The sequence below is a fragment of the Lipophrys pholis genome, assembly GCF_963383615.2.
Source record: "Lipophrys pholis genome assembly, chromosome: 17".
Taxonomy (NCBI): Eukaryota; Metazoa; Chordata; class Actinopteri; order Blenniiformes; family Blenniidae; genus Lipophrys; species Lipophrys pholis.
The window spans coordinates 13,732,112-13,759,688 of NC_137643.1; the positions used below are offsets into that span (position 1 = coordinate 13,732,112).

At 44.6% G+C, this 27,577-nt stretch overlaps 2 protein-coding genes across 3 annotated transcripts in view; one reads left to right on the forward strand and one right to left on the reverse strand.

The window, feature by feature from the left end:
- The window catches only part of dync1i1a (dynein cytoplasmic 1 intermediate chain 1a), a 47,020-nt gene extending 24,511 nt beyond the window's left edge, over positions 1–22,509 (forward strand). For both annotated transcript variants that reach the window (XM_080484398.1, XM_080484399.1), the window contains 7 exons: positions 6,547–6,693; positions 8,074–8,187; positions 8,370–8,503; positions 8,756–8,900; positions 15,124–15,264; positions 19,178–19,303; positions 21,736–22,509. In XM_080484398.1, the coding sequence (XP_080340524.1) occupies positions 6,547–6,693; positions 8,074–8,187; positions 8,370–8,503; positions 8,756–8,900; positions 15,124–15,264; positions 19,178–19,303; positions 21,736–21,846 (918 nt within the window). In that variant the 3' untranslated portion in view covers positions 21,847–22,509. The remainder of the gene's footprint in view (positions 1–6,546; positions 6,694–8,073; positions 8,188–8,369; positions 8,504–8,755; positions 8,901–15,123; positions 15,265–19,177; positions 19,304–21,735) is intronic.
- Positions 22,503–27,577, reverse strand: part of slc25a13 (solute carrier family 25 member 13) — a 46,685-nt gene continuing 41,610 nt past the window's right edge. The window contains exons 16-18 of the mRNA XM_080484397.1: positions 26,173–26,331; positions 25,161–25,251; positions 22,503–23,547 (exon numbers count right to left, since the gene is read on the reverse strand). Coding sequence (XP_080340523.1) covers positions 23,358–23,547; positions 25,161–25,251; positions 26,173–26,331 — 440 coding nt within the window. The 3' untranslated portion in view covers positions 22,503–23,357. The remainder of the gene's footprint in view (positions 23,548–25,160; positions 25,252–26,172; positions 26,332–27,577) is intronic.

The following is a 27,577-nucleotide window of genomic DNA, read 5'->3' on the forward strand; positions in this document are numbered from 1 at the left end:
ATGACGCACAAAGCAAAATTTTACTTCATCAATGTCTTTCTTTCTTTCTAATTTTAGAAACTCTTGGTGATGTGTTAAGAAATAACAGACAAAACATAGAAGGGGTGGTTATGACCAGTAAAGCGCTGGTTTCTACACTAATATCTTGCTGCACACTATTTTATTTTATTTTTTTCATTTATCGTCATCGTGATATAAACGTATACCCATCAGGAAAGAGCTGCAGTACATTTTTTTTTTCACTCACTGGGCAGTTGTTTGGCCAATAAGATAGAGCCTCAGAATATGTTGTCAACAGATCGTGTTTGAATTATTCAAAGCAATAAAGTCAAGAAACTGCTGTTTCTGAAAAGCTGCTGGTGGAAACTTCAGATGTCAATCCAGTCCAAAAAGAAGAAATGGGTAGAAAGTATGAAAACATCAATCTCAGCATGTTTAATTAATCCGTGTAATTGTAAAGGAGAAGTATCTTCTTACAAGATTATTACTTTTCCCCTGCTGTCCATGAATGTGCTGTGACTACATTTGAGTCTTATATAATATCTTGAGTTAATAGCGTCAATTATTGTCGTAATCGTCTGAAAAATACGTTTTAATCGGTGGACTTTTCTTTCTACATTTAAATGATTTGTCTCAAATATTTCCTTATTTTTAAAATTTATGTGAATAAAATATTTCAAGTTTGTTTTATTTCACTAATTCACTGAAATTCACGTACAAAGCGGTGATTCATTTCCAACCTCCTTAAGAAACCGTGGCGGTTTCAGGACCGCTCTGGAGGAGTCATTGATCTATAATGTCATGGAGGAAGTGTGTGTGATCCATCAGTGTGTGGGTTGGGTCTGCACTTCAGGAAAGGGGGTGGAGGGGGGGCCCACAGCCCCCGCTGTGGATTCTGGTACCAGTGTGCCTGCCCCCTTCATCGCTGCAGTTGCACCCATCATCACCCCGTCCCAGTTGGGTCCAATCTTGTAACTTCACACCAGCCTCTCAAGTGGGCGAAGTCACACCACATTAAAGGGCCTGTTTGACTCGCAGCCTCTGCCGAACCCCCCCCCCCCCCCATCCGCCTCCCCCTCAAAACCACACGCCTCCCTGTAACAACCCCTGCCGCTACTGTCATATCCCATTGGACTCAGTCATATTTTTATTAATATCTGGCTGCCTCGCGTTGATCCCCGAACCTTTGGCACTTCCAGAACAGTCGAGTTGAGAAAAAAAAGTCAGAGAGGAGAGTTTAAGGAAGGGGTGAGGGTGGGGGTGGGGGTGGGGGTGGGGGTGGGGGGGACAAACTGTGGAGCAGCATCATTCATAGTATTAATGTGAGTTTGATGTAATTGTGTCAGAAAGCTTAGGCGATGTGTTGAGACGGCGAGGGAGCGTTAAACAGGATAAGCCTTTTCTTTCATACATACGGTATGAGATTGGTTGTATTGGTGAGTATTTGATATTGAGCTTTTTCCAACAACGTGGAGCCGACGAAAGGCAGAGTACACCCTGGACAGGTCACTAGAACAAAGGTCAAGGAAAAAACAATTTTCCAGGATCAAATATACTACATACAGTTCAGTTTTGAGAGTTCTTCCCAAAAACTTAAGTAGCATTTGGCTGTGGTAGCATGACTAGAATCACTTAAAATTAGAACTTTTGCTATCACTGAACTTTTATGACTGGAGTGACATGATGACTCTTTATCATATTGGAAATGTCTAGAAATACACACTCATGGAGGAACTTTTGTATATTCCCTTTAAGTTCCAGTCTCAGAAAAGAAGTACGATGGACTAAAACTTCTTCTTACATCGTTATTACATTTACAACACAAATCCAATAAAGTCGCGGACCAGAAAAAAAGCGAAACTACAAGCCAAGCAAACAAAATGTGTAGAATAAAGGAAGAGGAGCTGGAGGAGGCAGAAAAAGGCCTGTTTGTGGTCCGGGAGCCGCCTCCTCGCGCTGTCGCTCCATGTTGAAATGGAGACTCTGGCTCGGTATTTCTCTCTCTTTGCCAGGAACCACATAGTGACAAAATCTGTGGGGTGTCATAAACGAGCGAAGCCAGGGGGAGAAAGGGAGGAGAAAGGTGGTCGGAGGAGATGCCAGAGAGAGACAGTCAGATCCATCTGGTCCTGATAAGGCCGAGTGGAAAACAGATGAGTGTGGCGAGGCAGATGGTGGGGGTGGAGGTGCAGCAGGAGAGACGAGAGATGGAGCGTGGATCTACTCGGAAGGATATAATGTCTCGCGTGCCCCATCAGGCCCATGTGTTCCCTCCATGTTGTACCACGGCCGCGTTCTGCCTCCCCAAGTGGACTCTGACGAGAGTTGGTTGCCCGAGGAAAGACGGAAAGGGAAGAGGAGGCAACAAAGGAGGGAGTGTTCGCCTCCCTCGAGCTTCTTTTCTCTCTCTGTCATTCCTTCAAACGTGCCTAATCCCTCGCTGGGTGCCATCTTTCATCACAGCGTACCCTGTGTCTATTATCCTACACAGGACACTTCCCATTAATATAATAAGGGCTGCCAGAAACACTTAGCCTCGGGAGCCTGTATGAGATACGGTAGATGATACACCACACACACACACACACACACACACACACACACACACACACACACACACACACACACACACACACACACACACACACACACACACACACACACACACACACACACACACACACACACACACACACACACGGAGCAGACCTCGTCTGAAGAGAGACATGAAACCAACCGACTGCCGGAGAGTCTCGGTGCCCCACTTCCACTGCTTATCTCGGGCCCAAACACACCAAAGTGACTCTCGCTGCTGCCTTTTCTTCCGGAAGCCGTCGCTCCCCACGTCCTCTCCGTCTGGGCCGGCGGGAGGCGTCCTAGCAGGTGTCTGACTCGCGCCGCACGCCAGACGAGAACCGTCCACACAGCCACTCGAAATGGAAATGAAATGTCACACTCGGCTTCGTGCCCGGGCTGATGTGGAGATGTAATCGCACGCGGGAGTCGTGGAGGTGTTATTTAGACAGATGTGGCACGTGTGTGGCTGGTATGAAACGTGGGAGAGTGGCTGTGTTTTATTTAAGAGGAAAGTGTCACATTCAGGGAGAAAATGTGTGAGTCAGACTTTATCTGATCAACACTCTTTGACAGGACTGTGCATTTGTGCTTTCATCCATCCCAGTAACTCAGTTAGAGAAGCATAATACTACTGACTGATGACTCGTTCTTCGATATTATAAATTTGCCTGAATAGTTCCTGAAACTCTTGCATTATCAATAATCATCTTCTTCTTTTTTCCCAGCACACCAAAAGTGCACACATGACTATGGAAATTTATGACAATCTCAGCGTAAAGTCACTTTTCATGAATATCCAATAAAATGACCTAAAACCTTCTGACCCAGTGAACAGGAGTTCAGTTGAATAGTAGTCCAGCAGCTTCAGCTCATGCTAAAGTTAATGCCAAGCTTGGAAATAATTTAGTTGCCAGCCTGTCAGTGTCAACAGAAGTGGAAACACTGTTTTCTCCAGATAGATTCATAAGCAGTAACAGTGTGTGTTGTTGATGGGGGAAGAATAAAGTAGCCCCCATCAGCCTCTCTCCATCGTTTCAAATCAGCCAGTACATTAAGAACCGGCCAGTCAATTCTCCCCCCTTTTCACCGAAATCATAAACTTCCTCTATAACACGCGACAAATTGATCTTATTTCAGCATCTAATTACACACATTCCATTTAAAAAGGCATTTAGCTTCAAAACATATGTGGCGATGTGACGTTTGATTAGCAGCATTCAGGCGGAGTGACTTTCATGTGGAGGCCAAGTCGCCGCTGGCAGGCACCTCGCGGCGCATTATTGGGACAGAGTCGGGCTAATTTTCAGAAGCTCTTTCACTAAGCCTGACAGTACGCGCGGGAGAATGATGGCATAACCTGTGGTTTTTCAAAGAGGGGATTCGGAGTTTAGTCGGGAATTTTCCTCTTAAGATGGGAACACTGATAGGGCTTAGGAGCTAAACTAACATATGGAGTGAATAGAGGGGACTCTTGGTTCGATTTAGCCTCTTTTTCATCACTCATGTGGGGTACGGATGTTTATTCAGGGTGGAAAGTGGTGCGGGCTGAGGGGCAGAGCAGAGAGCATGCATGTTTTGTGTTTGCGTCTGTATATTCTTGTGGTTTGGATGTTTACGTTTGCATTTTTGATGGTGTTAATAGTATCAGAAGGGCCCTGGCGGCTTTCAGCGGAACGAAAATGAAGGGATTCAGTTGTTGGTTTTGTAAATTGAATGACAACACTTTTTTTGTTTTTTACCAGTTTCACCATTTCTGTCACTTGAAGAAAATGTGCTCCAGAGGATAAATGACGAGTTCTGTCATGCTTACATCTTTAGGATAAATGGAGGATAATCGACCTCATAATAGCCCCAAGCTTTATCAATACATGTACAAATCATTCATCTTAAGTCATTCATCTAAATATGTTGACTCTCAATAACCCTCATCAGACCGTTTGTGTTCAGTACTCCATAATTAGTTGAACTCTCCGATCCCTCTCTGTGTACACAAACGTTTCAGAACGGGCGTCCTCGCCAGCTGACAAGCGACTTTATTTTTTCACCGCTAAAGTTCACGTTTATTTTGAGTCTGGACATCTGAAGCGACTCCGAGCCGTTCCCTCTGGAAGCCGTGACTCCTCAGAAGTCACCAAAAAGGCGAAGTGGAGAGCGCGGAGTGTTTTCTTTCCCTCTGGTTTGTTTTCCAGTCTCCTTTCAAAATGAACTGGGGTTTGGAGCTGGCGGCTCTGCACATGGTGTGGCGACACGGCTGGAGAGAAACTGAAGAAAGGCAAACAGACTCTTTTAGACTTAGGATTCTCTGCTACTGCAGGCAGAAATAGCCCCGATTTTAAGAAATGATTAATGTTTCTAATGATTTTTTTATGAACATTTCCATTCGATTGGCGTTTCAAAACCAGGCCGGAAACAAAAATGGGTGGCAGACTGTTTTTCACCAGCTGGTAAAATGAAAATTCCAAACAGTGTAGGGTAAGGAAAAATCGAAAGTGTGTGCCGTCCTACTACAAGGTGTTTCCTCACCTCCTCACCCTCACACACATTTTAATATCATGTTTTTTTTTTCTTTTTAGTAGTTGTTAAATGTTGGGGTTTGTTCTGGATCTTCAGCTGAAACCGTGACAACTTCTAGTATATAGTACATAAAGTTCACACTTATAAACTTGCATGAGGTGAAAACTTATGTTAAATCACCTAAATTGTCTTGTAAAAATGCAACGTCGTGTTATCGGATTACTCAGAGTATTAGTTTATTTTGATTCCTTATTTTAACCGTCAGTCTCGTTTACATCATTTTCAAGTGGCGTGGGTGTTCGTTTGCATGACAACGGCATTTAAAGTCACAAGAAAACAACATTTTGAAAATTATATCGAGTGCAACTTTTTAAAAATGCTCCATCTGCATGTAAAATGGGGGAAACATCTCTTTTCTGAAATCCTGTGTACGGCACATGCACACTACGGTCCCAGTAGTTATTGAACATGCACTAGTAGAGCAACAGTAACAGGAGCAGGACACTATAGTGCTGCTCACTGTTCTATATTTAGCAGCGCTTTAAGGACACAAAAACGATGCATGTTTTCGTGGGTAGTTGTCGGGGAGACAGCCTTATTATGTTTCAGTTTCTCTGCAATCAAAGCACATTTCTCAAAGTACATCAAAATGACACCATGATCATTTGTCCTGGTTGGACCCTGTTTCTACCGACTGGCAGTACAAAGTCACCATTTTCCCTCCAATGTCAGAAAAGCTTCTTATAACGACTCTGCCATCCAATTAGCGAACAGTCTCTTAACGAAATGCTCCCTGCAGGCTGTGATTCATTGTGATCTGTCTCTTTCGGTCCTGTCTCGTCGTCAACACTCCTGCAGCTTTTCCCGTCGCAAAATTTTCTCATAAGCTAAGATGCTCCGGCGGCTCTGGGTCAGGAGAAGCCCGAGCTGTCGCACGCAGAAAGAAGCCCATATGGGACGAGCACTGAAGAGGAACCAAAACTCAATAAACACGGCACTGAGGGGGGAGGGAGTTCAAGGGTGCGCTTGTCATGATGGAGGCTACAGTGAGCGCTCCAGTGGCTGCTGGGGTTTTGATGCTGTAATGTGAAACGGCTGGAGGGGAAAAGGACCACAATCCCCCTCTTTGTCTGGTCTCCACCCCAGCGTCACCCCTCTATCGTCTCCTCAGCAGACCCTCACAGTGGCCAAACTCATCATCTCCCTCTCCGCCTGTGTCCCCGCGTCTGCCACCCATCACGAGGCCTCGATCGCTCCCTCTCACCCCCGCGCTGTCGGCCCGTCACTCTTTCATTCCACTCGTGAAAACAAAGATGGATGTTTTATGGTTGTAAGGTCGCACACGTGAGAATATGTGATTCTCGATAATATCTTCCCAACCAACAACCTTCCTCCAAAACGGCACCTGGTTCAATCATCCTCTTTCTCTGTGGGGTTTTTTCTTCTTCTCCTCAGTCCCCGGTGGTGTCGGTGGGCTTCGCCAGATTTCACCCCAACCTCATGGTAGGAGGGACGTACTCGGGACAGATCGTCCTGTGGGATAACCGCAGTCACCGTCGGACCCCCGTCCAGAGAACCCCCTTGTCTGCTGCTGCGCACACTGTAAGGCTCGTTCACACTGTCAGTTAAAATCCACAGCAACACCAGCATGCTTCACTTCTACACAACAGGACACGAAATTAAGCAGCTGTTTGGCCTCGGTATGGTAAAAAGTACCAAAATTTGCTTTTTGCAAAAGTGAAATACTATGCGAAAAGTTTCAGATTGGAAACGTGTCACATAAACCTGAGAAAAAAGGTTTCAGTCACATTTAATAATGAAGAACCGCCACAATATTATGCCAGTATTGTAATAATGTTTTATACTGCAGCACTGAATATGATTCACATTTTATTTCATTCAGGCACGGCGGTACATTACCTACGTATTACTGTAACATGCTTGTGGTTTTTATTTTCATAATATCTTGATTTGCTGCTGTCCTCCTGAGCATTATAAAGTGGTGCGTCGCTGTAACGACTCTACTTTTAGCAGTAATTTACCACATTTTTGGGAAGTTTCTGCCTCCTTATTTGCCTTAAACTGAATTTAAAGAGTGACTCACTCAACCTGGCCAGCGCTGACAGCAACACTACAGTGTGCTCAATATTAAATCAGAGTACTAGAAAGTCGCTCCCTGCAAAGAAAATTATTAAAAGATAAGACCTAGTGTTTCATCAACAACTGCATTACACTAAATCCAAAAGCCCTTTAACATGATAATGGCACGATACGTGCAGCTTTGAGAATGATTTTCAGCACCCACACACACACACAATGTACAGGATTGGAGACGTCCCTGAAAGAACAGCTGAGTTCGGCGCCAATGAACCCGCTGACCCTCAACAAATTACTGTTGAATATACACTTGCGACAGCTTAAGACCTGAGCGCGTCTCTAATCACAGCCACAGAAGGCATGTAGACACATGCCATCCATACTGTAGGTCTGAAAGGGCTGCAGACTCCAATAATGAGTCCGCTGCTCTCATCCTCTCCAGCTAGTGAGTCCGGTCCGCGAGCATGCTGCTGATTGCTGAATGGCTTCTTTGTGCGGTCCGGTATACAAATCAGTTACTGCCCAGTAATGATATAATGGCTTCACACACTCGTGGATTTGAACAGCGGCACATGTCATCAAAGGACGACTGCACACTGGCATGCGAGCCGTCTGAGAGCCGCTGCATCTCCTGGTCCCAAACTACCCGAGGACGTCACCAAAAGATCAGGACAGGGTCACATTTATAATCGTAGATTAACTGTAATATTTTCCCAGACAGCATTTCTGCAGCTACACATTATAAAGCCTGTGTTTTGCTTGAGACGACATGATGATAAATATTTTTTTTTTTATTCACATATTGTTGTAGGTAATCTCAGTTATTACTGTCACACCCTCACCCGTCTCATCTTTGTGTGTGTGTGTGTGTGTGTGTTAATGCAGCACCCAGTGTACTGCGTGAACGTGGTCGGCACCCAGAACGCCAACAACCTGATCACAGTGTCCACGGACGGCAGGATGTGCTCCTGGAGTCTGGACATGCTCTCTCAGCCACAGGTACATCCGACAGCCCCAGCGTCTCCGTCACACACTTAAACAATAACTTACTAGGGCCACGTAACATATTTCAGTGTTTGGATGTGTAATTAAATCGTATATAGATCAGACATTCACCGGTTTTAGGCAAAACACTGAGTTGCCTTTACACGCAAGCATCCTCCCTCCATGTGTTGGTGCAGGAGACCATGGAGCTGGTCTACAATAAATCCAAACCCGTTGCGGTGACGGGCATGGCTTTCCCCACCGGGGACGTTAACAACTACGTGGTTGGCAGCGAGGAGGGTACCGTGTACACGGCATCCAGACACGGCAGGTTGGTCGCCGCCGTACCTTACATAAGTCAACACACACAGATTTGTTGTGCGGCAGCTTCGGCCCACTGTGAGATTTATCTTAGTGACTGGTTACCGATTTGTTGGCGAGGCCGCAACATTATTTATAACTATCGTATGTGTGACTGTGTGTAATTAGATGCTGAAATAAGATCAATTTGTTGTTATAAAGGAAGCTTATGATTTCGGTGAAAAGGGGGGAGAATTGACTGTTCTGTTTCATGCCCCTGCAGCAAGGCGGGTATCTGTGAGATGTTTGAGGGCCACCAGGGGCCGGTAACAGGCATCAGCTGTCACAGCGCGGTGGGCACCGTCGACTTCTCCCACCTCTTCATCACATCCTCCTTCGACTGGACCGTCAAACTCTGGAGCACCAAGGTACCAGTGGGGAGGGGTGTGTGTGCGTGTGCGTGTGCGTGTGCGTGTGCGTGTGCGTGTGCGTGTGTGTGTGTGTGTGAGAGAGAGAAGGCGGGGGGGGGGGGGGGTATGTGTGTGGGGTTGATTGGCCTCCGACAGGTTCCAACTAGCAGAGAAGGTGAACATTTCTTTTTTGGAAATCAGTACTCTTACAATCTGTGTGTCTGTACGTGTGTGGCAGATTACGGCGGGTAAGATCGGTTCCCGCGTGCATATGGGCACTGCAGGTGTGTGGTGAAATTATTCAGCAGTAACCAGTCACCCTGATTATTGTGACCTGAATTTAGCCTGCCCCGCCGTCCCCCCCCACCACCACCACCACCACCCCCCTACCCCCAGGCTCTGCCGCCTGTACGATCCGCTAACAAAATTGCGCTCTATAAATGGTAACAAACAGGTGCACTGCCGCGACCCCACAAGGGGAGGGGGACATGGAGTAACAGCGACTTGTGAGAGTTTTCTAAAAGTTTTCAAATCAGGGGTGTATTTTATATTAGTGACAGTAAACTGAGTATTTATTGAGCTTCTGTATTTATTCCTTGGCTTAGTTTTGCAATGAAAAAAAGTATGAGTATGACTTCTTTGTTTTCCACAATATAAATGTAGACATGCTGCATGGTTTCTTTTCCACAAAATCAAAACCTGTGTGAAACAGCCAAGTTTGATATGAGAATGAATCCATGTCAAGAAAATATCATGTATAAGACTTGCAGGCTTTAGTAAATATAACAGCTGCACATCGCAAATCCATCCTTGTGAAACTGTTGTTTTTATCTCATCCTGCCCTGTTGAAGTTGTACCGATTTATATTAAAGCAAAATATTACATATTGAACATTTTCGTAAAGAAATAAATACATTAAGGATCCAGACCTCATGTGCACAACAAAATAAGGTAAAGATTAGTAGAAATATCTCCACAGGTGAAGCAGATATGGGGGAGGAGGAATGGAGACAAAACGGGAGGATTTTGAAATATCGAATGAAAAAAGGATGGAGAATGATGCTAATTGTGAAGGACAGTGAGATTAATGTGACCAGGGTGTCAACAACACACGCTCTTCTTCAGTTTACTGAATAACGCCCGTTACATCGCGCCATTAGCTTCATGCGGGATCCAGTTCCACTCTTCATACTGGGCTGTGACGGGCTATAAAGCACTCTGATGAGTTTTTGTCTCGTGTTTGCTGGCAGCTCGTCCGTCGGTCTTGTGCAGAGAGTCCCGCAACACATATTAAAACATTTCTGCGGATTTTCATCAGACGAGCGTTTTATTTTTCAGGATTTGGGAATTCCCTTTCCTTTGAGGGGCACCGCAGGAATGTGTCTGTCTCTTATCCCACGTAAAACCCATATTTGTGTGTGGTCAGACAGAATACCTGAGCGTACGTGCGAGTGTGTAAATACAGACGCGCCACACATGCCACGCGCACACCTTGAGAAGCCGCCTTTGCTTGCCTAACATCCCCCAGAGGTTTTTGCCCTCAACCCTCCAATCACAGGCGTTTCGGAACTGTTTTCACACCGTGGATTCTCCTTCCATTCACACTGACGGCTGCTCGCACAGTTCAGAAAAGGCCGTCGTACAGAAGCCTGTTAGTGTTTTTACTCTCAGCGGTGCAAATATTGTGGTTAGTGAAACCATTGGCAGTCGACCGGGGTGCGGAGGATGTCACGACAGCTGGGACTGGGTTTATGATTGTGCATAACTTGAACGGTCTGGCCCTCTTGACCCCAAAACCAGCATGTGCTAAGTGATTGGATTGAGTGTAATGATTCCACTTTGGCTCTCTTAGCAAGTTAATCAAAGGCCTGCGAGGTGATTGTTAATGGGAGCCGATGAAGTTGCAGATCACAGTCTGCACGTACATACAATAGGAGGAAAAATCTCAGTTTCTAACAGCTCAGCATTTCAGTACGCCGCGTCAGGGGTGGAACTACTTGGGGGGGGGGGGGGGCTTCTGAGGGTCTGGACCCTTGCGTGGTCGTAGATCAGGCTGTTATTCTACTTATATATCATGGCTGGTTGTAACTTGAGTCAGTGATGGCTAAAACATTCACTAAAGTAAGAAGTCATCTTGCATGAGGATTTCTCATGTTCACAGCTAACATAAAACATTCAATTCTTTAAATAAATCTATTGGCTCTAAATGCATTCTAGGAAAAGACACATCATTGTGGCTGTGGGTGACTTACAGTTTGATCGGATTTCTTTTTCAATACATTACAAAGTGTTGTAAGATTCAAACTTGACTTTATTTCTAAAACATCTGCTCTCGCCTCCATGAACATCCACTTCCAGTCTTAGTGTTGGCTGTTTTGAGGGTTTTATCCAATTTAAGTTGAAATTTGTCTCCTTTTCATTTCTTCATTTATCCATTTTCTGCATTTTTACACAAGTGCAGATATAACAGGATGTAATAAATCGAGTAAACACAAGCACAGATTTTGGAATATTAGCGCGAAATCTAGCCGTTCCTCCCATTTCTCCTCACAGGGTAACTGTTTACGCCGTCAATTGAATAATGTGATTTTTAGTGTGCATGTGAACGGGCTCTGCAGACCGCAGGCTCCTCAGCCGCCTCAACGTTTTATCAAAAAGAGGTCGTGAAACTCAAGCTGTTTGAACACCAATCCACATGCTCATCTCTCTCAGACTATTTTCTGAACTGCTTCATGCCAGTAACACAGTGCACGGGGACATCAGCTGTGTTTCAGTGACAGATTTCCAGCTCAAACCGCCACGAGCTCCCCGGCTTCTCAGCAGAGGAAAGATAATGACAAGCAGTTACTTCACATGAGGCGCCGAGAGGATTAAGCTTGATTTTAAGCTTACTTTTCGAGACTTCTTTACCTAAATCAGCTTCCCTGAAATTGGTGGATGAGCACAAAATAGCAGTTTACATTTTGAATTTCATGGAAGGTCTTTATGATAGTTTATCTTCTCGGTGATGCAGCTCTGGAGGGTTTTGTGGGCAAACAGAAGGAGTTTTAGAAAACATTACCTTTTTAAATACATATAGAACACTGTTGAGATAGAGGGCGAGCACATGAGAGAGGGAGGACATAAACAGGGATCACTCGGCTGATGGAGTGCTGAAACGGCGAGATGGAGTAAAAATGACCTCTGCTGTCATCTTGCCGGCTGGAAAACAGGTTCAATCGAGGCTTGAAATTGGCTTCGGCTCCGTTTGTTTGCACGTCGCCGTGTGTGTGTGTGTGTGTGTGTGTGTGTGTGTGTGTGTGTGTGTCCGCGCTCTCAGAACAACTGTGGCGCGGGAGAGTAAAGGGTGATAGAGAAGGAGTGGGGGAGCAAGAATGAGGAAGATGGAGCGAAGGAAAGAGAGACAGAGAGAGAGAGAGAGAGACACTACATTCTTTCATTTGGTCTTCCAGCCAACCTGTCTCCTCTCTGCCAGCCCTCCCGCTACACTTGTCAGGAACTCAGCTTGTAAGCCTCAGGAATCCCAACAGTCGCTCCACGAACAGACAAACAAACACATGGAGACACAAACACACACACACACACACACACACACACACATATTTGCATTAAGTCACATTTACTTTAAGGTAGAAGCGCATGGCGTGGGCTTTGTGGGCATGTAGCAACCAATAATGGCCATGTTGAGTTTCCTAAAGCCAATAACGTTTTACAACCAGAGTGCTGCATAATAAGTATTCTCTATGAATGACGACAGTGCCATCCACTAGACTGATTATTGATGATCAGACTCTACAATACCTGTAAAAAAAAGCTTTAGTTTCCAAGAGATGCTGCCCTATTTCTGGATTATGACAATACTTGAAGCAATTATTACATTTTGATAACTTTCTTTCCTTATTATTGCTCTAATGTTCATTATAGTCTATATTGGTACATTATTAAAAGTATTTCAGGGTGTCTGGGTTTTAAGTTATATGCACAAGCTGTACAATAATTTCTGAATATTCGTATAGGATCTAATAGATTTTGTTCCTATTGTTTGTTCCTATCTATTTAGGTAGCTTGAATTCTAGGAGGTTGGAGCATTAAGCTTCAGCCTTTTTGGCTCAAGGTGTGTGTGAATCTGCATGGTTTGACAAAGAGACCGAGACAACACTGTGAAGCAGGACATCAGTGCTACTCAAATGGCTTTGCAAGGTGTGATGGTGAATTAATATTTATAAAAGGTGACGAACCGTGTCCGATCGACTATCGCTTCCAGCGCTTCCAGCTCCCTGCGAGGCTCTTTTCTCCAAGGATGTCAATCTGTAACATTTACCGAGTCTCCACTGTCATAAATTCAACTCAGTTTAAGTTATCGAGCGTCATATCATGATACCAAAGACAAAAGTCCAATAAAATGTAGAGCAAACCCAGCAATACCTCGATGAGCAGGCTTGAGCCTGTAGTGGAAAACCCCTCGTCACAGAAATAAAGCTCGAGGAAACAGAGATGGGGGGGGGGGGGGGGATAGTGACCAAGAGTCTTCACATTTTTTTTTTTTATCTTAGAAGCTGCTTCTAAAAATACCAAAACAAAGTGATCATATTTCCAGCTTTTAACATCGGCTTGTATTTACTCAGATACCACCAAACCTGAGGCAGCTTTAAAAAAAAAAAAAAAAAACTAGATTTAGTGTTCAGGGATTCCCCAGCTCCTTGTGTACAATGGACTCTGTAACTAAGAGCTTTTTCAACATTTTCAACATCTCACACAAACTCCTCCCATGTTCAACATCTGCTGCAAACTGGCAGCGACAACACACACAGCCAGGAGCCGATCAAATGTTGCCATGAAAACAGTAGATTAGCACAGATCAGAAACACCGGCTCTGTCCCAAATCCACCGCGCTGCTTCTGTGTTTACGTGTTGGGTCACACGGCTGATTCTGCAACAGATGCACGGCACAACTAATCTATTATTTGATGCAAGACTTAGAACGATTCTGACCACAACTCTTTATAGTAGTTGTTAAAAGATGTTTGTTTGGGAAAACAAACAATCTCCCGGCACCTCCTCTGTGATCTACTGGAGGATCGCAGTCAATGGTCCCGGTCGACAGCTTTTCGTTAAAGGGTGTGGTGCCAGAAGGAGGAAAAAAACGAAAAAAGAAGAGCAATAGGAGGAAAGTACAGACAATGGAAGGTGCCATTGTCCTCGATCTGATGCTGCAGACGCCTGCTTGGTCTGACGCTCGGCGCTGCAGATCCACGCTGGGTCATAGTGACGAGAGCTGTGCAGACAGCAACGCGATGCTCAAAGTGTGTGTGCATGGACGGACGTAGCTGTTTTAAATGATCATTGAACTACAGGTCTTATAATCACAACACTGTTGGTTCCTCATGTGGACTCCACTTAAATGATCTTTCTTTGTCGTGCTTATGAGGACATTTGCTTGACATAATGTAAAAGAAACGGCATAGTTTGGGTCAGTATTATCGTCCAAAATCAACAAGCTTACATAGATTTGCCTCGTGTAAGAAATGAAAGCAAACATAAACAGTCACTATTACATAGTTTGTCCACCAGAGAGCACTGACAAGTTTCTTTTTAAAGTATCAAACCTTTTGCTTAACACTTGGACACAATAAATCCTTCTCCTAAATATTTAGAAACGCTCGATTCTTTAAATCTGCATCAGATTGTTTTCTAACTGTCAAACAAACTGACATCGCTTTTAGAGTATACATTTATTGAGTTGCACACGGACAGAAAACCCACCCGGCCCTCCTGATCCATCGTCCACCCTCTCTCTCTCTTTCTCCATTTCCTATCTCTTCCCATCTCTGTTTTCCTTCTGTGGCTCTCAGACAGCTGTTGTGTTACGGTTACAGTACACCTTGTGGAGGGCCCTTCCCTTTCATCTCTCCCAGCGGTTTTATGGCGCTGTGTGAATGTGCGAGGCTTTTTAATTAGGCTCTGCACCCAGACAGGCCCCAAGGCTGAGGCAGCGCCACTCTGTCTGAAGCTCTCACTCCCTCTCTCCATTCCACTTCTCCCTCTCCGTCGCTCTATCTCTGGTGTGTCATCTGCTGTAATCCCTCGCTCCGTCCGAAGAGCTTTTTCACACCACGTCAGTCGCACACACACACACACACACACACACACACACACACACACACACACACACACACACACACACACACACACACACACACACACACACTCTGATAGATGTCCTCTTTTGTCTTGGTTTCAGCACAACAAGCCTCTGTACTCGTTTGAGGACAACGCCGACTATGTCTACGACGTCATGTGGTCGCCCGTGCACCCCGCCATCTTTGCCGCCGTGGACGGCATGGGTCGCCTGGACCTGTGGAACCTCAACAACGACACTGAGGTGTGTGTGTGTGTGTGTGTGTGTGTGTGTGTGTGTGTGTGTGTGTGTGTGTGTGTGTGTGTGTGTGTGTGTGTGTGTGTGTGTGTGTGTGTGTGTGTGTGTGTGTGTGTGTGTGTGTGTGTGTGTGTGTGTGTGTGTGTGTGTGTGTGTGAATTTAGGCTGGTTCCTCCATAGTCTCCTTGTGTGTTGATGTGTTTTTGGTGTCCTGCGGGCCCGTCGCTGGTCTGAAACAAACACCCAAGACTTTCCCGCCCATCACTGTCCCCCTCCACATGTGGGCGTTTCCCACAGCCCTCACTTTAAATCAGCCTGGTTGACACCCCCCCCCCCCCCCCCCCCATAACCCACCAACATTTCTGCAACCCCACGACCCCACCACGAGGTCCCATCCTCCTCCCGCTCCGTGTCCCATCAGAACAGCCCGCAGATGTGCCGAGCGACCACGAGCACAGAGCCCCCACTCCTCCGTCCGCAGACCCAGGAAAATAATAAAAGAAAGAAAGAAAGTTGGGGCCGGGGGTTGAGTTTCACAAAGCTACAGGACAACAGCTATTCTTGGGTGGGTGCATACGAGGCCACAGCTGGAGAGATCATTAAATTTTTATTTAGTTTAAATTTTCATTCTTGTGAGAGCTTTTTTTTTTGTAATTAAAGGAGCATTTTAAGTTTGGGAAAATGATGTAATTAGACTTATAAAGCTCCATAACATCAAATCACTTGTAGACAAGCTACATAGTGAATGCTGCTATTAAGCACAAGATTAAAAAAAGATTATAAAGCTCCATAACATCAAATCACTTGTAGACAAGCTACATAGTGAATGCTGCTATTAAGCACAAGATTAAAAAAAAATCATTTTAATTATTCTGGTGATACTTCTTTAAACAGCTAAAAAGCTCCCAGTCGCTTAGTACATGTTTCACACTGTCAAAACCGAGGCAGCAGCTGGTAACTCGGGATGTTACCAGTTGACAGTCGCATTTCCCAACGTCCCACACATAGATGCACATATCAAAATACAGTTTTTGTAGGTGGCTATTCACAAAAGTTATTTAGACTTTAACTGCGATAAGAATTCGCTTTCTCATATTTCTTGTTCTTACAGGAAAGCTTCAAGTTTTACACTGCTCAGAGGTGTTTGGAATCTGGGAGACTTCAGATCAGTGGTTTTCTAAACTTATCTGTTTCAAAGCAGAGGTGTTTGAACTTTTCTCCACAGAGTTAATTAAAAGTTTCCTTGAAATTGAAGTTCACACACGTCAGAGTTTAGATGCTCTTCATCCCAGCAGCAAAGTCAGTGGGCAGATGAGAAAGGTGCAAGTGTTTTTTTTATCAAACTCTTTGTAAGAAGCAAAAATGTAACTTCAAGCATGATTCAGAAAATCACACCGTGGCAGCAGAGTGAGGCCGAACCTTTGATCACTCAGGTAAAAGTAGGGATAAAAGGATCCTCCACTTTCCTCCTCTCTTGGTTTCCATGGAGACAACACCCACAGTGCCTTCAACCTCAATGCTTCTCCGCCGATGCTCCCCTTCCTCTCCCATAATGTCCATTCGCTTTTATGGGCTCATTTTTGGGCACATTTTCCACATAGAGATGGTTAACATCTTCTTATGTCACCTCTGGGCTCGTCTATTGGTTTTAACGCCGTCGATAACCGAGCCGGTCGGCAGCGCCGGGTCGTCCCTCTGCAGTGCGGATGACAAGTTTCCCATGGTTCCCTCAACAGCAGCCTTTTCACTGACAGAGGAAGAGTTCATTATCGGCGGCCTAACTCGGCTAACAATGTGCTTTATGAGAAACATTTGTGCAGACACACACACACACACACACACACACACACACACACACACACACACACACACACACACACACACACACACACACAGAGTGGAGTCTAATAGCAACAGGCCTCCATTGTTGGCATCATATTAAAAACACAGTCATAACGACATTAACGGAGCAGCGAGGCACGCCTGGTTCTCATTTCCATCACACACACACACACACACACACACACACACACACACACACACACACACACACACACACACACACACACACACACACACACACACACACACACACACACACACACACACACACACACACACACACACACACACACACACACACACACACACACACAGCCAATTTAAAGCGTTCAGTTCAGATCCACTTGTGCGGAGCAGTGGAAGCTAGCAGGCTAATGGCCGCCAGTCTGTGGTTAGCGCTGCTTTAAATACGCAGAAGCTCGGTGTGAGAGGCGACGTGATGCCAAGGCCTCTGTCTCCACTGGTGACATGTGTCAGACTCGCCTGCCGCATGTCAGGAACAGTTTATGGAAACACCACAGATGGTTTTAGGCTTTTGAAGGTGCTGCTGTTTACTAAAAAGAGCATCAGCTCACCCACAACAGCACACAGGGGCAGTTATTGAGTAAATAGCCCCGGCGTGTGTCCGCAGCTAAGCGAGGAGCAGTAAAACTCACGGCTTTGTTTCTGTAATCTTCTGTGTATTTGAATAAACGGTGCAAATTTGTTCTGTGAATCACACTTTAACAGCATAATAGGCCCATTTTCCAATAAACAATTTGAAAAATGGCTTAAAGAGCAATAAAGGTCATTCAATAGACTCAAGAAAGAAGTACGTTTCATTTCACTGCATTTCATTTTGAATGAAAACCACTTCCTGGTGAACTTTCTTCACAAAGATTATTAGTTTTTCTTTCTTCCTTTTTTTTTTTAAAAAGACATTCAGGAAATCTCTTATCTATTACCATTGAACAAAAAACCAACAATGGCTGCAACAAAGGGAGAAGTAAATCTTATTGGGCAGTGCCTGCAGGTTGCAAACTAGATGAGGCGTTTTATAAGAGGAGTTTGTGTCTATTTAAATGTTCTTTGAAGGACTTAGAATTGAGTTGTGTTTAGTTTGAGTTGTGATTAGTTTTGCTGGCTCCTCTCATGCAGTGTATTTGTCTAGTCTTGACTTGGGGATCACACAAGGGGTCAAAGCTCTGAGGTTGTCAAATTAGAAGACACTTTGTCAAATCTTGAGCATTACTAGGGAATGGTAGATGGCTTTAGGTTGGCTTCAAAGTACTGCAATGTTTTGGAAAACTGGAGACGGTAGATGGGCTCGCAGTGCAAATAATTTGTGTCATTTGTATATTATACATTCATACCTACTTTTTCTACTCTGATACCAATGCTGTCCATACCTTACTCACACCATACTCGTGTGACTGTGGAGCTGCTCTTAAGGTCCAAATCGGCTCCCTTTTCGTGAACTAGTTTCAAACATTAATGCATCAATGCCTTCATACTCCCATGTGTCCCTTATCCAGTAGAGGGCAGCGCAATTTGAGATAGTATTATAGATGATCAAGGATGCTACCAAATGTTTAATAGTTTCTTTGTCCTGATGTCCAGGCAGTACAGTCTTTTCTTGAAGAGAACTGACATTTCTGTTGTTTTCCAAGTTATGATGTCTTCTTTGTGCCTTCATCCGGTCACACATGAGCCATACTGCGCAACACTGCCTCTTATGTCATCAGTGGTATTACTCCATTGGCTACACTTCCACAAACTCCTTGAATTCTTACCAAATTACGGACGTAATGCAGAAGGGAAGACAGAAAGCTCCGTTCACATATGTAGTTAGTCGTTAAGACCTCCTCTTCAGGCGAGTAGGCTGTTTATATCCAGACCAGACTGCAATAGTCATTTTCACATCTACATTGTCGAACTGGAGCCAGAAGTCAATATGGCTGAGAACGCATCCATTGAGGCAAATTGTGGGTGCTGTAGGTAAAGAAGGAATAATCACTGTCATGATACATTTCATACAAAATGGTAAATATAACATAACTGGAAAATAAAACACTTTTTTTTTTTTTTTTCTAACCAGGTACCAACTGCCAGCGTGACCATTGAGGGCGCCTCAGCCCTGAACAGGGTCCGCTGGTCGTCTGGAGGGAAGGAGGTGGCTGTGGGCGACTCAGAGGGTCGAGTCTGGATCTACGACACTGGAGAGGTACGAGGAATGACTCTCTTCTCACATCTGCTTGATCACACAGCCGATTTTATTGCACAATATCAAACTTGACTGTGCAGCGTGGGCGCTCTTTTGTTTCCGGTGTTGGCCGATGATTACAGGACAAAACCGGTGACATTTTAAAGAGTGTTGCCCTCCAGTGGTACTTGTATAGTGTTAATAGTGTTAATATTTTGGCAGCCTGCCTTAGGCGTGAGGGGGGGGGGGGGGGGGGGGGGGGGGTGTAAAGTGCTGAGCACAGAGTTGTTGGTTACATGCAGAGTGCTGTGATTCCTGAGCCGCGAGTTCTCGCGGGTTCCGTTTTCAAACAATCAAGCTTTAATGACACCAAAGGTGCCAAAAGTATGAGTGAACTACAATGACCACTGTTGCTGTTGAGTTGTAACACAGGAGATTGAGAGAGTGTAGGAATTGATTTGAAGGCAATAAAGCCCGGTAAATGGAGTTTAGAGTAGGTCATTGGTGGAACCTCCCAGCACGCCTAATTCTAAACAAAAGATCTTGTGGTGGTAACAGGGGTCAAAGTGATCGAATCATGATCAACACATAGTGATACGTAGCGAGAACTTCCTACTTGGCTCAAAATTACTTTTTTTTTTACCTTGGCCAGCTCGAGTAAAATAGAGTAGATCATGTTAACAGCCTATTACTTTAAAATATCTACATTTGTTTTGTTTTGTTTTTCCCTGCAGATTTTTTGCAAAAACCTTAAAAAATGACTTTCCCCATCAGTTTAAGACGGGTCTGTTTGGTCCACTGAACTCCTTGACTGACATGCCATAACCCCACTAAAACTATGTATTCTTTGCTGTAAAACCTCTAAATGAAGCCCAACTTAGCATTCTAAGGTTTCCCTGTTCCTTTTGTGTACACATCTCTCAGCACTGCCATGGATGTATGTCTCCACTCTTCTGTCTTTCGTGTCCCTGTAAAACGACCTCCACGGGACTTCACTATCACCACAAAGTGGCCAACCACCCAGCCTGCTCTCTCGATGCTCTCTCATGTTTGGAGGGCTTTGGTCAGGATCTCCACGTGAGAGCACGTTAGCCTAGCCGCTCGGCTAATTTTAACTTCTTTTAGTTGGGCGGTGAGTTGGAGGCTCGGCTCGGCTGAGCCGGCAGCCTCCACGCTGGGCTCATGGGAATAAAGAGTCATTGATTAACGCAAGTGGCTAAAACGTTTTATGACCCCCAAGATGCACAACTTTGTGTGTGAGTATTAAATACTGTTGTGGGGACCTGAAGCTGTTTTACACTCACAGTGAGGGACACTTATTCCTCGCAGGGACAAAAAGTGTGTCCATAGAATTAAAATACTAACAATTTTAGATGAAAATGTGTTTTTAGGTTATGATTTGGTTAAGTAAAGTAGTAATTATGGTTAAGGTTGGTTTGTCTGCAGGAAATGAATGCAAGCCTGTGCAGTGTCCCCATAAGGTAATGACTATGCGTGTGTGCGAGTGTGTGTGTGTGTGTGTTGATGGGGGTTGTTACTTCACTACAAAACTCCCCCATGCAGCTAAAACCAGGAACCGCATGTGAAAAGAGATGCCAGCAGTTTCATCCAGAGCAGTGCGGTCCTGGGCCCAACAGCAACCCCTGAACTGTTTCCAGGAAATACTTTTATTTCAGTTTCATTTGACTCAGTACAAATTAGGTTTGGAGGGATCAGGACTGTTTTTATTCATACTCGGACTAGACGCAGATCAGGGTCAGTGGTCTGTTGCTGCTCCATGACGTAGGAATGTTTTAACCCGCTGCTTTTTTAAGAGCCGGGCGTCATCCAGCAGTCCGTCTCTGAGTCTCAGTCTTCTGTTAAAATGCTGCGACCGCTGAGGCACAGTATAGATGATGGTTGAGCCCCCCACTCCCTCTCGCTGTGGCCAGCCCCGGGGGGGGGGGCTCAAAATGGCTGCCTCCCTCTTCCTGGTTCCTGATTAATTACAGCCTGGCCTGGCAACGTGGTTTCAGGCATCTTGGGTGGCGGCCGCAGCTTCTGTCCCACTCACTCTAACTCCCACTGTGAACGACTTCAGCTCGACGCCTCGAAAGAAACACACAGGAGTGCGACGCCCTGGATCAGCCCTGTGGTCTCCACAGTTAAACTTTAAGCCGTAACACCACCACGGCTCTAAGGGTTTTAGTATTGAAGTGTTGTTTGATCCAGACTGTGAATTCCTAATGAGTTAGAAATCCTACCGATTTCTCTGAGCTGCTGAGTTTTCCTTCTGCGTCACTCAAACTGACTGAGCTGCTTCGTGTAACAACTCGAGGGTTTTGTCCACCAAAGGCAGAATACAGCTGTAAAAAAAGTTATTACTCCAAATTTAACCTTTTTTCAGGTGGTTTTATTCTCTACCGGTGTGTCTACGCACAGTTTTTACTGTGTGTGTGTTTGTTCCTTTGCAGCTCTCAGTTGCCCACAGTGACGACTGGGCACGCTTCGCTCGCACCTTGGTGGAGATCCGTGCAAACCGGGCGGACGGGGAGGAGGAGGGGCCTATGGAGCTGGCTTCATAGAAAGAAAGAAAGATAGAAAGAAAGAAAGAAAGAAAGAAAGAAAGAAAGAAAGAAAGAAAAGACTCCAAAACCAAAGTGGGGGGGCTCAGAAAGCTGGTGTGCTTCTATCGGTGTCACTGTAGCATGTGCTTTTCACTCACTTTTGTTTCCCCACTTTGTCCGTACAAGTTCATGTCTGATCTGTTGCGTTTCTTCGCATCTCTTCTCCTGGAGATGCAGACAGTTGAGTTGTGTTGAGTGAATATTTGACTTCTGCTGACTCGTCCGTTTTTATTTATTGGTCTAAATGACTTCAGGTGATGTGTTGCTTGCAACTTGTGAGCCTACAGTGTATAAAGAGTGGCAGTCTTATAGCCTTACAAAGATATGTGTACTGTAACGATGCTTTGCACTACTGTAATAATAAAGCAGGGTCAATGGACTTTTCATGTATTGTTTACGGAAAAATTGTCATGTTCTCGTTTATGTTGTGCTTTTTTTCTTCTGTAAGAAAACCTGCATGCAGCACATACCTAAAATATGATGCTGTGATACGTGGCGCTGAACCACGTGTGGGTTCCACACCTGAAGGAAATCTTCAATGAAGTGCAACATTGATCAAGAGATATATTGTATTTCAGAGTGATCCCTGTGAAACCTGCTGTTTACTATTAAAGCGTAGCCAACAAACCGCTGCCTCGTTTCTCTTTGGAGCAACAACGGAACAAAGGGAGGAAAGAAAAACGGCAGCATCGGATGAGTTGACTAATATGACTTTGTCTTTACTCTCAGTACACATGTTGCTGCCATACGTACAGTAAGGCACGGTTATCACACAGCATATGTAACTCCTACATCCTCTGACACAGAACTGCCCCTCTCTCTCATTTCTACACAACTGCACACATTTAAAAGACCTGAAACTAAACATCTTACAGCAGGTCTGTAAGTTACACAGCATCTTTATAATGAAGTACATTTTATTTTTGGTCGTATTTGTGTTGAAACGTTGAATCAAAGTGGCACAAGTCTAAAAGAGCAACTTGAGGCTCAAGTAGCTGCTAAGATATGAAAATATTGTCTTTGGATTTTGCATATATACAGAAGTGATCAATCCTGTTCCTCCCTACATGATGGTATGAGAGATGTGCTTTTCAGTATGAAGCAGCAGAACGAAGACAATGGATGAAGCTGGTGATCCTGTGTTTCAGCTGGTTTTGCTGCCTCAGTGCATATACTGTACAAGTATTACTTGAAGAAAACACAAAACTAGACAACTCAAAACACTGTCAGTCAAATGTTAAACACAGCAAGAGTCCTACAAAGAATTAAATTAATAACATATGCTGATTGGCTAACTGAGCCCTACAGTGACACATAAATTAATCATGAGAGAAAAATACTTGAAATAACTATAAACACTCTAAAAACAGACCGGACTAGTTGCTGGCTTTCAGTGCTTGTCAGTATGAAAAACTCTTAAGCCCTTACACTCACTTACCCCCCCCCACCCCATCGCTGACCGTGTAGGTTCAGGGGGTGCTTGTGTTGGAGGGGGCCTCGGCGGCCGTCGCCACCGTGTAGCGTGGGAGATGGAGTCCAAACTTGCTCTCAATGCCAGCGAATGTGGCCACGGCCAACCTGAAGCCTCCGATGTGGTCGGGGTTGGGCGCCGGCAGGCTGATCCGAGACTTGGGGGTGGGCTCGGAGCCAGCCGGCTTTCTGTGGTGTGGAGAGAGAATGAGAGAAAAAGAGAGAGAGAGAGAGAGAGAAGGAAGCCAGAAACAGAGGGAGGAAAAAGGGTGACAGAGTAGTAAGAAAAAAAAAACAGTTAAACAACATGAGCATGGTGCTCAGTGTCAACAGAACAGAGTTTTATTATCACCAATATTAAATGTTGAGTCAGCATTATCAGGATAAACACTGTCAGCCACAGATATAAACATCATAATAACAAATCAAAAGTGTAACAGTTCAACATTTCACCCTCGGAGCAGAACTAAATCGAATCCCTCAAAGATTTCACGCCGAGCGCTGTGATTCGCTGCCAGCAAAGACAGGAAAGGAGCACAGATCATCTGGGTCCAAACCGCACGCAGTACTCACTGGATCTGCACTTGATTTTGTGTCACTGTGAGCTTTCGGGAACGAGGTCGCTGCATTTTAGAGTAATGAGCCACCCGACGGGTACGTGAGGGTGCGACAGAGCCTCAGCAGTCCATTAAACGCGGGGAAGCTGCTCTGCTCCCCACCAGACCTTTTATAACTACAGGGAAGGGGTGGATTATTCCTGACACCCTCCTATTCCGAGCAGGAAAATGAGCTTGTTTCAGTGGGGAGAGTGAGAGTGCACGTACGAGTCAAATGGGCGCCGTCTGCCCTGATCACGGTGCGGCGAAACTCTCGAGTTTGAGAAAATTGTCACATCCTGAGCAGTGAGTGAGTGAGGGCTTCAGTCCTGTTGGCTAATGTGATCAGGATTTACCGCACTGGTCCACATATAAGAGGGGCTTATTTCTGGACAGTCGGTCTGAAAAAGTGGCGTTGTGTTGTATTCAGTGTTTAGGTTCTGTTGAGTTTTTATGACAAACAACAAATGTCATCTGTTTGCAAATAACAGTGATGGTGATCATACTGAGGGGATGAAAAGTCAGATATGTTGTTAAAAAGCCGCTCAAAGGCTTTAAAAGACTGGATGACAGCGAGGATGACGAGCAACGTAAGGAGCAGCAGAAACCGGAGCATGAGAAGGATGACAACTAATCGCATGAGGACGCCGGACGCTGTAGAGTCTGCGTAAGGCCGTTTTTAACCAGGACACGTCTGAGATATTTGAATTTGCACTTCTGTCAGTGTGTCTGTGTCCTGTTATCTGTATTGTTTCCTGTAATGTGTTTTTATTATCTTTATTTATTAAATTGTGTTTTTATAAAAGCAAAAACCTTTTTCCAAATGTGAGCCTTGTAAAGGCCATAAGTCTTATATTCTGACCACTTTTGATTCTTGTGGCATAATCAATTTTTCAGGAAGAAAAAGGCTCCATCTATCTATGAATATTTGTAAAAAGGTTGTGCCGACAGACTGAAGTCTTGAGAAAACTCAGACGGCTTCATCATGTCTCAAGTAAAATACCAGAGACATACATGGACTCGTTTCTAGACTCTGAAATCAAGCCAACATTTACATTTAGTTCCACTGGCAGATATTTTGCCTGATTAGATATTTGTCTTGGCTGCAGAGAGATTCTGTCTTATATTAAGCGGGACAAACATTTTTGGAGTTTTAGAGTGTTTCAACCAAAAAGATGTGAAGGCGGTTGGTCAAACACGACTTACTGTCCTCCAAAGTCAACGTAGAACCAGCGCTGCAGGAGTTCATAGGTCACCAGGGTCACTCCGAACTGTGGCGACGACCGAAACACTCGAGCTGGACAAACAGGTGGGAAACCGCTCATATAGACAAATACAATTTCTATTGCTATTCATGAGGAAAGGAAACAAGGTCTGTAGAAATCCTGCATAATTATCACATCAACTTTTATCTTTGGGAAGTAAATTCAAGTTTGGAATGGGAAAAAAAACAAAAAAAACATGACTACCTAAATCACCTTTTTTTTTTTCCATTGTCGGTGTTTGGCAAAACAAACTTCTGCTGTGTAATTTCACAAAGTCACATCATGTATCATGTATTTAGTTAAAAGAATAACTGCAAACATCCGTCCACCCATCTTTCACACTGCGCTATCAGACTTAGATGATTCCAGTTGACTATGGTTGAAGGGAGAAGAGGTTGATTCACAGCCTCTGAAAAAAAAAACATGCTTATTCTCACAAAAGCTGTCTGCTGCTCTCCACATGTCCTCAGCTGTTTTGTTGCCGCTTCTTCTCTTTGTGTCTTGCTCATTAATCTGTTTCTTTGGAGAACTGGTGTTATAATAAGTTCTGTACGACTGCCGAGAATTGCAACCCGTACTCAAAAATAAACGATTAACTTCAACAGACCAATATAAACCTGCTCACAACCACTTCACATCCACTGAGGTAACTTAATTAGTGACTCAGTCATTGAGACCACCAACAGCTCAGCTTATGTGTCACTGCAACACAATAATGTGAACACTATGAAGACACTGTGAATGAAAACACAATTAGAAAAACTGCCGAAGTTAATTTCTCGAGTAAGAAGTTATTTTTTTGCTTAAGTTACAATTATAGTAACCTCCCTACTTCAAGGAGCAACATTAAACTACTTGTAAAGTTTCTCTTGTTTGAGTTTGTCTACTAAACATGCAGTTTGTTTTTTCTTTTTTTTCTTTTTTTTATCAACAATAAGTGTACATGAGGGCACCTGTAGCTCCTTTCCAAAAAGCACGCGGCCCTTCCTCTCTGAGAATCTTCCAGAAGCAGTCGGTCAGGCCGCTGTAGGTGGTCTGGCCCGCCCGTGCTGCCACCTGTAGCCTGGTCTTGATCACATCTGCCGGGGTCACCAGGGAGGCTGCAGGCATGCCTGCGGGGGGAAAGCGCAAAGACATATTTTAGACATGGGACACTTTCATTACACAGTTGGACGTTGTTTGATTCTAAATAGAGCAGAGTTTAAAAATCAGCGACGAACAAATGAGCCGGTTTGTACAAAGCAGCGATCGATTGAGATCTTGCATCTGATCGCGACGCCGTGTGATCGAGTGCTGTTGGAGCTCATCGTGGATCTTGACCATCTTGCAGTTAGTCTGGCGCACGCGGTACGTACACTATACACAAGCAGGGGCCTGTCCCTATCACTTCACCATCAACCAATCCAGGCCATTATTTAATCTCTACCTTTTTCTTCCTTTCCTCTCTCTTCCACTTTTCTTACAGCCGTTTGAAAGGGGCCAGACAATGGACGGTAATGAGAGCAATGCACACTGTGCCCCGTGCGCCAGCCAAAGTGACTGGCTGACTGAAGGGAGCGACTGCAAGGCCCCACTCCAGCCACTTCAGCCATGAATGGGCCCAATCATTGATGGCTCGGTCATTACCATCAACTGCCCTCTTGAAGATTTACTCTGACTTCTTGGGTTTTGTAGCAGCCAAACGAGCTATTCAGCAGGCCTGATCAACTCTGCATTAGGTAGCAGACTGGCACCCGGCGGAGACTGACCACCTGCACTGAGAGGAGAGGAGAGGAGAGGAGAGGAGAGGAGAGGAGAGGAGAGGAGAGGAGAGGAGAGGAGAGGAGAGGTCCACATTAAGTATCTGGACAGTTGCTCCTCAGCCTTTGAACCACGATAATGAATTCTACATCAAAGTGCTGAGTCTCAGCTTTAATTTGAGTGGGATTTTAAGGACGTGGTTCAATCTGCTGAATGTAATTAGACAGGCCTTTTGTCTTATGTTAATCTTTAGAATATCTAGATCATTTTACTTAATATATATAATGCTAAAGTTAGGAATTTAAATGTGTTAAAGAAGTTCTGCAAAATTATCATATATACATACTCACACACACACACACACACACACACACACACACACACACACACACACACACACACACACACACACACACACACACACACACACACACACACACACACACACACACACACACACACACACACACACACACGCACGCACACACACACACACACACAGTGTTAAATTAGGTTAAAGCAGATACAGTTACAGACCTATGTAACAGACAAACATAAATAATATGTATTTAGAATCTTTATATACTTCAATACTTTATACAGTTTAAAAATGCCTAA